Source organism: Elephantulus edwardii, unplaced genomic scaffold (genome assembly GCF_000299155.1).
Source record: "Elephantulus edwardii isolate Elephantulus edwardi_28Jun2011 unplaced genomic scaffold, EleEdw1.0 scaffold00014, whole genome shotgun sequence".
Classification (NCBI taxonomy): domain Eukaryota; kingdom Metazoa; phylum Chordata; class Mammalia; order Macroscelidea; family Macroscelididae; genus Elephantulus; species Elephantulus edwardii.
In genome coordinates this window covers 26,467,904-26,480,134 of record NW_006399764.1, presented here as the reverse complement: position 1 = coordinate 26,480,134, position 12,231 = coordinate 26,467,904, and the positions used below count along the sequence as shown (strand labels likewise).

At 40.3% G+C, this 12,231-nt stretch overlaps 1 protein-coding gene and 1 pseudogene across 1 annotated transcript in view; one reads left to right on the top strand and one right to left on the bottom strand.

Moving 5' to 3' along the window:
* KIAA1432 (KIAA1432 ortholog) overlaps positions 1–12,231 on the top strand; it is a 96,651-nt gene that overhangs the window by 62,388 nt on the left and 22,032 nt on the right. Inside the window, 6 exon segments of the mRNA XM_006903579.1 lie at positions 2,784–2,926; positions 3,206–3,342; positions 3,938–4,029; positions 6,598–6,686; positions 10,232–10,376; positions 11,201–11,249. Of these exon segments, the coding sequence (XP_006903641.1) occupies positions 2,784–2,926; positions 3,206–3,342; positions 3,938–4,029; positions 6,598–6,686; positions 10,232–10,376; positions 11,201–11,249 (655 nt within the window).
* On the bottom strand, positions 2,359–2,694 carry LOC102857057 (annotated as a pseudogene).

The window sequence follows — 12,231 nt, the reverse complement described above, 5'->3', positions numbered from 1 at the left end:
TCCTGAATCTGCCCAATTTCATGGTGAAACTAGCCAGTCCCCTGTGGATAGGCTGACACACCGTATTCATGTATTCTCAACCATCCGCTTGGCAAAGTCTATGGCTAGAGAAGCCATTTTGAACAATAAACCTTAACACCACGGAAGTAGTTACCACAGCCCAGAAGTCCAGCCTGGGTCTAGAGAATGAAATGTTCACTCCCTCCTCATCATATGAAACACACACTTTTGTCCCTAAGATATACATTTGAAGTGAAAGAATAAATCATATTTTTAAAGGTGAACGTCTAAAACTCTTGTTTAAATTGGGACTTTTTAATTTATTCCAAATGCAGTGATGATTATTAGGTAGAATTGGGTAAGGGAACATCTTATTCTATTCCTTTCAGTACTTTTATATTTGAGAACAAACATAATAAAGACTTCATTATTCCCTTGGGGAACGACTCATTAAAGCCAGCTGCCCAGAAAATGAAAGAATTTGTTTATAAATTAAAAACATTAAAGAAACTGTCTCAATTATGGATAGGAATATTTTGAAAATACTTTCTTAAATATGAAAGGAAATTTAATATGTAGGTAGATACTATATTCATGAGACTTTTTCAATTTATGCTTTTTTAATATCACTTAATATAGTTGACTAATCTCTTGACTGTGATTGGTGAGGATCTTTGTCTTCTTGGTGTTGAGATGTAATCCATATTGAAGGCTGCTGTAGTTTTTGATCTTCTGTAGTGAGAGTTCCTTTCAAGAAAGGTTGTGTCATAATGCAGGTTGATTGGCGAGTCTTCGTCCAATCCTGATGCCACATTCTTCTTCATAATCTACAGCTTCTAGATTGATTTGCTCAGCATACAGACTGAATAGATATGGAGAAGAAATTCAGCTTTGATGCACACTTTTTTATTTTATATCGAGCAGAATCCCTTGCTTCTTAGTCTATGTGTAGGTTTTGCTTTAATACAAAGAATTGTTGCTGGGATTCCCATTCTTCTCACTGTTAGCCATAGTTTGTTGTGATGCACATAGTTTTATGTCTCTGCATAGTCAATAAAACACAGACATCCTTGTGGTATTCTCTGCTTCCTACCACGATCCATTTGACATTAGGAGTGGAATTTCTGGCAGTTCTCAGTATACTGTTCTAGCCATTTTTTAATAATGGAAGGTTTTCCTTGCATGTGATAGTAATACTATTCAGTAATTTCCACATTCATTTAGGTCACCTTTTGTGAGAATGAGAACAGATATTAATCTCTTCTAGTTATTTGGTCTTTCGGACTTCTTGGCATAGCCTGGTGAGCATGTCCAGGGCTGCATCTGTTGAAACCTGTCAATTGATAGTCCATCAATTTCTGGGTCCAGTAGTGGGGAAGTAAATGTTAACATATCTTTGCAAATGATGTTTATTTCTGAGATTATACTGCTAATTCTTTTTCAACACCTAGATGAGAGGTTTTTTGAAAGGAAGAGCTGTTCACCTCTGATGTTCCACAAGGAGCATGGGACCAGTCACAGAGTATGGACTCAGTGAATGTTTATTGAATGGCTGAAACTCATTGATGCCCTAGAAACACATTGATCTAGAGCTGTGCTGTCTGGTAATAGTAACCACTAGTCTAATATAAATTAATTAAAATGAAATACAGAATTCTGTCCTTAAGTCTCACTAGTTGTATTTCGGTAGCACAGCCACCACATATAGAACATTTGATTACTGCAGAAAGTTCTGTTGATGGTCAGTCCTAGAGCGTTGCTAACCTCTGTGCTCCATGGTTCCAGCCTGTCATCCTGGTTTCAATTCTAGGCTCTTTTTATCGTTTCTCTGCTTCTTTTCTTTCTTGACAGCTTTCATTTATCCTACTTCTAATTTGTATTTCCTATTTCTAATTTTAAGCCTGAGTCATCAAATTTGTAACTAGGGCTGCCTGTTGTCCTTTATTTCTTCACAGAATCTCTGGTTCTAAGTTGAATTATAGATAAAATTAATCTAAAATGATAAATAAATTGTGCAACCCTATTACAGTTTGAGAGGTGGAGGGAGGGATGAGTAAAGGAACTGGGAAAGATCTGGTGTGAAAAACAACATATATGAACCTTGTTAGTAAACCAGTATAAAATAAAAATTTTATTAAAAAGAAACTAAAATTATAAATTCCAGATAAATGGAATTTTTTGGGGGGGCTCTTTTCAGTTTATTGCATGAAAGTGTTACACTAGTCCAAGTTAAAAGTGGACCCCAAATGGTTACATTATACAAGCTGTGAAGTTTTAAGCTTGTGACAAGGGACAGAAGGGAAATTTTCTACTCATTGCAAGGAAATCCTCCCTTCAGTTTCAGTGAGCCACGAACCCTTAAAACCCATGAACCGTCAACTGGTCGTCCTCAGCCAGTCCAGTCTCTACAAGGAACTGGCATATGTTCTTGCGTTGGTCACCCTGCAGCTGAATTACTTCTCCATATTCTGGATGCTCAAGTACAGTGCCATTGCAGGCAAACTTCTTAAACGTCTTTACTGGTTTCTTATCGTAATCATCAGCCATCCCTTGGACAGTTGTAAGGGTCTTCCTGCCGTTTCTCTGTTGAATTCTTATATGGATATAATCCTCAGTCCCAGCAGGAAGCAGGTCATCACCCTTACTTGCATCAGCAAAGGGCTCCTAAGAGTGGAGATTCTGGATAGCGGACATACGATGTCTGCCTGATTATTCACCCTCACTGCTTTCCCACTGTACTCTCTTCAGTTGTGAATTGACTCTAGATTGCTTGTTCCCTGTAGTTTGCAGTCTGTGCTGGAAGACCTCCTGGTTGCTACTTCTGATGGACTTCTGCATCTTATTCATTGGGAAGGCCTGACAAATGGCAGGAAAGCCATTAATCTCTGCACAGTGCCGTTTTCCGTGGACCTGCAGTCATCTAGAGGTCGGTGACGGTCTGTGTAGAGGGGACTGGTGTGTAATAGTTGAGGTAACTGATATTATCATGGAGAATAGTAAGATAATATCCATGGACAGTTATTGACTTTTCTGCTTTAGAATTAATAACACAAAGGAGAGTGGTTTTGTGCCTCTACCTGTTATGTGGAAAGGGGAATTTAACTGTTCTTAGTCCCTAGCTTGTTATTTTTGCCCTTCTAACTCTCCTTACAGGAGTTTCAAGCAAAATGAGAGTGAGTGATTCATGGATTTATTTTCTCACCAGCAGGCTCGTTCCTGGACTTTGCAGACGTGTACATCCGAGACATGGAATACTGTGCCACACTCGATGGGTTTGCTGTTGTGTTCAGTGACGGCAAGGTGGGCTTTATCACACCAGTGTCGAGTAGATTCACCGCAGAGGTATGCCTCCTGTCTTGGGGCGTTTCTTTTATTTTGCATTCATTAGTTTTACTCCTTCCTTATTAAAGCACACCCCTGTTTTCCATATTTATTTAGAGTTTTAAAGGTGATGGTTAAATAATTTTAAATCTAAACTAGTTATCATATGTTGTTGATTGCCTTCAAGTTGAGCATGACTCATAACGACCCTGTGAACAAAAGGCCTGAAAGCCCCTCTACAACTATCAACATTTATCAAAGTTCATAGAATTTCCAGAGGCATGTGCTTTAGGAAGTGGATGCCATTCCTGCTTCCAAACCTGTCATAGTATGTTGTGGTTATTATGTGCCATTGAGTCACCTGCGACATATAGCAACCCTTTGTACAGAACCCCCATCACCCCAGTTACTACATCAATCCATAATTTATAGAGTATAAATAAACAGATAGTTTTAGGAGATATACTGAAGTAAAACAATAGGTCGCGCCCCCTCCCCCCCCCCATCCACCCCAATTATCCATTTTCAGAACCTCTTTCTACTCCTTCACTAGTTATTTTGTTCTTTATGTGTACTGGTTACTTGGGTAGGACCAAACTGCTCCTTTCATTTACAGCAGCTTCATGGAGTTTGGCCGCAAGACGTCATTGATGGAACTTGCGTGGCAGTAAATAACAAGTATCGACTAATGGCATTTGGTTGTGCAAGGTAATTGCTAAAGATTTTTTTTTTTTTTATTTTCTAAGCGTTATTGCCAAAAGTGATGTTATTTTAAAAGCACAAGATGTATTTCATATGCTTGTAAACTTTATCATGCCTGTTACAGTTTATAAAAAATTTAATAATGCCCATTATAGCTTCCTGAAAAAAAAACAAGTTTTTTTCAAAATGAAGCAAATACTAACAGCAAATTTTGGAGACCACAAAGAACAAATTTTGGAGATAGAACAATTTTATTGAAAAGATTTTTCTGCAGAGTTAGAAAATTGAGCAAGTTAAATTTGTCAGTGAAGAAAGAGTAAATGACTTAAAGTTTTAGGTCCTTTATTGTTTAGAAGAGGATGTAGAGGGACTCAGGTGCCGTTTGCCTGATATGAATAACTTGACCCCTTGCCTTCCTTTCAAAAATGAGAAGATGTGGAGAGTAGAAAGGCAGGACTAGCCAGCGACGTGTAACATCAGGCGAGACTCCACTCTGGGGACGGCGTGGGATGCTCTTTCCACATACAGCCACCTCCAGATGGGTCTCTCTCCTGGAGTCTCCTCTAGATAGATCTGTTTTTCTAATGTGCTCAGTTTTTCTTTTTAAAAGCAGAATCTTTTGTCCTTAAGACCTCTAGATTTTTGGGTATGTCTTCATTAACAAAGTTTAAAGCTCACCTATAAAACAAATGTTTTAGATTCATACTATGTATACACACGTGTGTGTGTGTGTGTGTGTGTGTGTGTGTGCGCGCGCGCACGCACGCGCTGATAAATATAAAATATCACACATTAGAACTTGGGTTTGGTCACATTAAAACCCGTGTTCACAAGTGCATCTGGCCTGTAATGTTCTCTTTTTTTTTTCTTAATCTCCCTGTTGGATGCCTAGGCTGTTTCCTGTTCAGCAGTTTTCCCTCTTTTTATATTTTCTCTTTATCTTTGAGCATGTGATTGAAACCAACTGGGCATTGCGTTGTCTTTGTGGGTATGTTTTAGACTATTAATTCCTTTTTTTAAAGTAGATGTAAGAGGATTTATATTTTCTATCTTTAAATCAGTTATCCATATACTTTTTAAACTATATTGGCAGAAAGTATGTAAATATCCTTCTTAACTATTGTGAAATAGAAGCATTCACAAATATGTATAATCCAGATAGTCACAGTTTTAGAAACATTTCTAATTCCCATCTGTTCATAACTGAGTCAGGCGTTGCCAGCCTCCGAGAAGTTGGACCCTTGTCCCCTTCTCTTCACAGATCCTACTCTCCCTTCTCATCCTCCAGCATTCCCTTAAAGGAAGCCGAGGACTGCCTTTTGTGTAATCAGTCACTTCTTTTTTCTCTGTAGTTTTACTGTCCATGTTTGCCTTCCTGAAGAATATAAGTACAGTTGAGTTTTACCTGATTTTGAACCTAGTATGTATAGGCACTCTTTTAAAAAGATTCTGCTGTGTTGTTTACTAGTAGCTGTCTAATGTATTCATCTGTTTGGACTAAGTTTTAAATCGTGCGCCAGTGTACAAACATACTATCCTTTATCCACTTTGTTGTTGACAGGTGTTTGGGTTTTGGCCTAGTAGAATAAATGATACTAGTTACAGTTGTGTGAGTGCACGTGTGTGTGTGTAATCAGAGTGTCTCTAAGATGTACTTAAGTCACTTGTTACTGGGTCTTCGGGAATGTGTATGTTTATACTTATGTACATAAATGTCAATCTGTTTTCCACTCTTATTCTCCTGCCTTCTTTGAGGCTATGAAAACAGCAAATCAGGTTTACCATGTTCAGCATCTGCTGTCAGAGCACAAGGAGACTTAATGCTGGGCTCACCTCTGCTGGCTCTTGCCTCACTGAGACCCTGTGCTAATACCTATCTTACCAGCTCCTTGATCCTTATATGAAAACGTCGTTAACCTTCATCTACTTTTTAAAATTTTATTTTCTATTTCAGCCGATAGAAAAGCTGAAAGTTTAGTGAAACTAATACACCATTTATAACCTACATCCAGATATATTTTCCCATGGATGCTTTATCTGTCTACATTTATATGTACACACACGCATGAGTATGTAGTCCTGAGGTATTTGTTGTAAGCCTGCAGGCATTCATTATCTTGGTTTCTGAGCATCAGGAGCAGCTAGGTCATCTGGTGAGCTCTGGCTCAAAGTCTTTTATGAGTCAAGCGTTCAGTGGGGCCACAGTTCGCTCTCAGCTTGGCTGGGACCACGAGCTCCCTTGCCGCCCAGCCGGGAGGCTGTTGGGCATGGCTGTGTTCTCTAACACGGTACTGGCTTCACTGGAGCAAGAGGAGCAAGTGAGGGAGCGTGCAGGGTGGAAAGTGCCTTTCTGCCGTACATGGTTGGTCACAGACAGCAGCCCAAGTACAGCCTGCGAGGCTGAAATTGCTGAATCGGCTTTTGTTCACATATATAACTTCAAGGTTTTTTACAGAATGGTTTTATTTCCGTTAACAACCCTCTCAACCAAGCATGATGCTCCCTTGTCATGCTGTTTTATATTTGTCTTTGTCTTTTTCATTAAATCCATTTTCTTCAACTTTGTCTTCACAGTGGTTCTGTGCAAGTTTACACGATAGACAACACCACTGGCGCCATGCAGCTGTCTCATAAACTGGAGCTGACAGCAAAGCAGTACCCTGGTGAGGCCTTTTCTTGGTAACTTTCTTATGTAGCAAATGATGGATTAAGTCAGATGATGCCTGATGAGGTATTGTCAGAACCTGCTGACGCGTTCTCTGTGCCTTTTCTGTGAGCAAGAAGGAGAGGCCCCTGTCACATGCCTCGGAGCCCTCCCTCTGTCTTCTCCGTGCTCAGTGTAGCTCTCGAAGTGTTACCTCCTGCATTCCTTGTCCATGTTTTCCTGTCAACTCTTATCCCATTCAGTTTTCATTTATTCATTCTACGAACCCTATGGAGTCCCCACTGTAGCTCTGTACTGTGGTAAAGGCTGACTCCACAGCAGTGACAGGACCATGTGGCTTTCTGACCCATCAGTGAGTCCCTCTGTCCACAAGTCCCATGTGTTACTGCCCAGTGTCCACAGCGCTCACTGTGTTACCAGAAATCCTTTTTCTAAAAGTAGCAGGAAGTCCAACTTCTTAGGGCTTTAACAAATAGCATTTGTTTTTAAAATAGCAAGAGATCCAAAGTTAGCTTTCACTTATGTTCATCTGTTCTGTTCTTCATGGTCTGTTACTGCTGCATCTGCATCAAGGAGGAAGGAGGAACTTCTGTTTTTTATCACAGAAGCAGAATGATTTTCCAGAAGCACTCCCACCTGTCTGCTGTTGTCGACTTAACATCTAAGCCATAGCTGGTCTCATGGGGTTCTTAGATTTGAGGAAAGTATGGGAAGTAATCACTTTTCCCAGCCTTCAAGGCAGAGATGGGCAAGGAAGAGAGCATGGGAAATGATGTTGGATTAACTGAGCAGTGTCTACTAATGTGGCACACAAGGCATTCTGCCACTTTCCACTGGCTTCGTTTCCGGCTTCTTTGCATCCCTGGTGTCTAACGCCTTCACATTCTGCTTCATGCAGAGGAAACATGCTAAGTCCTGTTTATTCAGGGGTGAGGGCCAAGCAGCAGGCACACAGGCATCGTCCCAGCCTCTGTTGGTGTGTTTCTTCCTGCTGCCTTCACTCACCCACTAATCAGTCCACCTTTCACTTTCTCTTCTCCTTTGTCTTCTGGGAACTTTCTTTTCTTATCTGGAAGTTCAGCTCTGACACCAAGTCTGTGAATTACATTTAACTTCTTTTTCTCTTTGTGAAAATCATCAGATTGTTCATTTTTACAAGGTAAATTCTTCCATAATCTTGACCCTTGAAAATAACCACAATTAACATTTTAGTGCATACCCTTTGGAGTAGATGTAAGTAGGTTTTTATCAGCTTTCTACCTAGATGCTCCAGGTGTGTCGGTGTGCAGCTGCTTCTGTGTGATCTTGGGAGCACAGTCTCACGTCTGCAGAGGCAGCAGCGCCTTGCCGACAGTTAACCACACAGCCAAGCCTCATTTTGTTGTGTTTTCACCCCTTAGTTGCTCTAATTGTGTAAACTTCAATTTGATTTTAAAGATTTCTTTTTAGTTTGGTCTTAAATCCCTTTCGTGGAAAAATGTGAAATGTGCCAATAAGATATGATATTTCTTCTGTATATACATACCATTTCTCTCTTATGTACATAATGATCATGGATTGTTGCTGTTAGGGGTTGTTGAGTTGAGTATGACTCATAGCGACCTATGACCAAAGAGCTGAACCCTGTTCTTTCCTGGGCCACCCTCATACTTCCTAACATGCAAGAGCCCACTGCGACAGTTTCCACGTCAGTCCACCTGGGTGAGGGTCTTCTCTCCTTCGCCAACCCTCCACCCTTCCTAGCATCATGTCCTTCTCTGAGGGCTAGCCCCTCCTAGTAACATGCTCAAAGTATGAGGCAGAGCATCATTCTTGCATCAAAAGAGCACTCCCGGGGAGCTCTGGTGGCCTAGTGGCAAGGAGCTGCAACTACAATCCCAGAGGCACACAGTTCGAATCCACCAGATGCTCTGCCAGGGAAGGAGGGACAATCTCCTCCTGTACCAGTCAGATCTGATTTGATGGTACACTCACACAAAAATAATAATAAAAAGAAAAGAGCACTCCCGCTGCACCCTCTCCAAGACATATCTGTTTGTTCAATGCTCTTCTCCAAGACCACAGCTCAGATGCATCAGTTCTTCTGTCATCCTTATCCACTGTCCAGCTCTCAGATGCATATAAGTGATCGGAAAGACCAGGGCCTGAATCAGACACACCTTAGTCCTCAAACTGACATCATTACTCCTCAATAATTTTAAGAGGTCTAACTGCAAATTTTCCCAGTGTAGCATATCTCCTTATTTCCTGACTGTTGGTTTAAAATGATAACGTGAGGATTGAAACTTAGGCAAAGGGGTGGGGTGGGGGATTGTATTCTATTTACCAAGCTAAAATGTGTGTATCTCCCCTTTGTAATAAATGTACTTATTTCAAAATTTTATTGTTGTGTGCCATCAAATTGGAACTGACTCATAGCTCCAAAGATCCAGTGGGTTTTTAGAACCCACATTTTTTTTTCAACTTATGTATTCAACGGAGTTTTGAAAACTCATGAATCCGAAGAGCCAATGACTTTCCAGAGGAAATAAATTGCATGGGAGGAGATTGCCTATCCTTCTCCTGCAGAGCGGCTGGTGGATTGGAATCACTTGCCTTAGGGATTGCAGCACAGCGTCTTCCCACTGGGCCACCATAGCAGCTATAAATGGAAGAATTCTAGTTTTAAACAAAGTGATACTATAGATATTTTTGGATTTCAGGTGGGAGATACTGGCATGTTTATCTCTGCATTAACGAAACTTGGATTGTAATACTGTACAATGACATTTCCTCCTTTAGTAATTAATTGTATTTGGAGTTAAAAAAGAAAAAAAACCATTGTTAGATAAAAGAAGATGTGAGTGAATACCTGGCATTCTCACATTGGAGTGTACTGGTGCCTCATGTGTAAAGTTAAAAGGCAGTTTATTTGAACTTAAATCTCTTTGATTTTGCCAGTGTAGCATACATTTGCGTTTTTACATACGCTTTATATTTCAAAGGACCTTATAGTGCAAAGTACCTTCATATTCAGTATTGACTCATTCAGGATGGATTTTATGTATAAGACCTGTCCTGCCCAAAGCCAAATACCTTGGATCATGCTCAGTGCTAGCTATGCAGTCTAAAAGTAGTCAGAAATGGAAGTAGCTAGAAATGGTTTTCCTTTCTTATCAACCACTTGAGTGTTAAATTTGTCCTTAGATCTCATGAAGGCATTACTGAGTTTTCCCCATGTTTATTTTATTTACGTGAAAGCTTATAAATCAATAGTTTTCATTCATTCATTCATAAATATTTTATAACATTAATTAAAATTAATATAGTTCATTAATTACTTGGTCTAGTCAGATTTCTTGTTATATATTGCCTTTCCTCTCACCCACCTTACCTATTTATTAATTTTTACTAATTTTTAATTGCCCAGAGTGAGCAGGCTTCATCTTATTATTTAAAATCTTGCCTTTTTGCTTCTGTGGAAGAAAAGATAGAAACTCTAAAGAATGCTAAGTATTTCTGAAACAGTCATTTATTTTCACCTCCTTTCATGATATCTTCCAGATGTTTGGAACAAAACTGGAGCTGTTAAATTGATCCGATGGTCTCCTGACAACAGTGTCGTTATGGTGACCTGGGAGCATGGAGGCCTTTCTCTGTGGAGTGTCTTTGGAGCTCAGCTGGTTTGCACACTTGGAGGAGACTTTGCGTGAGTGAAGTACAATTTTTAGATAAAATTGTATCGCCCCCTCCCCTAGACAAGAAACATACCACCCATTCTTTTTGTCACCTTTTAGCTTTATTTGACTTTTATCCCAAAACAATTTGTAAAATTCAGAATTCATTTGCTCTGACTGTATTAATTTTCCAAACATCCATCCTCTTAAAACTGTTAACTCGTTAGATTTGTTGATGAAGACACTGTGTGTGTTAATAGCATGATCAAGTCAAAGCTGATTCAGATTTGATGTTCTTGCTCTGATAAGAGAGGTAAACCACGTACAGAAGAAGTATTCCACTATTCGGAAGTGGAAAGCTTCAGTATCTGAGTATCTCATTAGTGGCTGGATATCTCTGCTCACGTTGTGTGTTACCCTGACCTCAATCTGACGGGAGCACACACTGCTTCCGAGCTGTGTGAGCAGCTGGGAATTCAGTTCGGCCCTAGGAGGACGTCGAGTAGACTGGGAAGCAGCTAGTAGTATTTCTGTTTTAAAAGCACAAAATCAATTTGATTTTTAGAAATTAAAGCCAGATATGAAATGTGTTATGCCTAGTGAAAGAAGCCCTGGTGGTGCAGTAGTTAAGCTCTAGGCTGCTAACCAAAAGGTCAGTGGTTTGAAGCTACCCACTGCTCCATGGGAGAAAGCTGCATCGGTCTGCTTCCTGGATGATTTACAGCCTTGGGAATCCTGCGAGGCAGCTCTGCTCTCCCTCTGGGGTCGCCGTGTGCTGTAATCAGCTCAGTGACAGTGGGCTAGGGTTTGGGACTGTGTAATTAGAAGGCTCTTTTAAATTGTGTCTCTGTTTCAGTTATAGGTCTGATGGTACCAAAAAAGAGCCCCTTAAGATCAATTCTATGGTAAGCACTTTGAATAGAAAAAATATGAGAAACTTGATATTTTTCCTCCCTTCTTCCCTTTTTCTCCTCTTGGTCTGATAAAGCCACCACACCATTTTAGTTTCTTAATATAAGAGAGGTAGACCCTTCCTTGTCCAATTCTTACTTTGATAAGAAATATTTCTAGAACTTTGGGAAGCTGCCCACTTGTTAGTATTGCTTTAATCTGTCCCACAAGCCACTATCACTTTTGTTAAGATGAAGCCTCCTCTGTTTCCCTCCCTCCCTGCCAGTGCCACCCAGCACCGATCTCCACACCTCTGTCACTGTCTTGTGACTTCTCCTCGGAGGTGTCGAGAGGACACACTGTTAAAGTTTCATAACTCTCCATAGACATAGGCCAAGAAACCTTTGACAGTCACTTCTGTATCAAAACTTTAAAAAATCATTTATTTTTCAGTTTCTGCAGAAAAGAGTGTGGTCATTAATCCCAGTCTTTACATTTAAAAATGTTTTCTCCAGCTAGCCCTCTGAGCACAGTCCTGAAAGCCTGGCCGCTCTGAGCCTCATCTCGGCTTTTCACAGGGCGGGAGGCATTTGTAGGACTTTTGATTTCCCTGGGATTCCAGTTGCTCTGAGTAGTATTTCCCGTTTTATCCCCACCGTGGACCCCTTCTATGTCTCTCTGTGGTCTCATGTTTGAAAATGGATTTTCTGCAACACAGCATTTATGTAACTGCAAATAGTGATTCTCAGTGTCATGCACTAACTGGTATTAGCAGCTTTGCTAACTTACTATTTCAGTCACAGACTTAAAACTCTAATCATTTATGTTAGCTTTTGCAACTTTATCATAAGGAAACCTAAACTTCTGGTGGTGGTGGTGGTGGTTGTTAAGTGTCATCATGTTGTCGATGACTCCTAGCAACCCTGTGAACGAGAGACCTGAACACTTGTATAACTTTCATTATTACTCTAAGTTCATAGTTTCCGGAGACAAGCT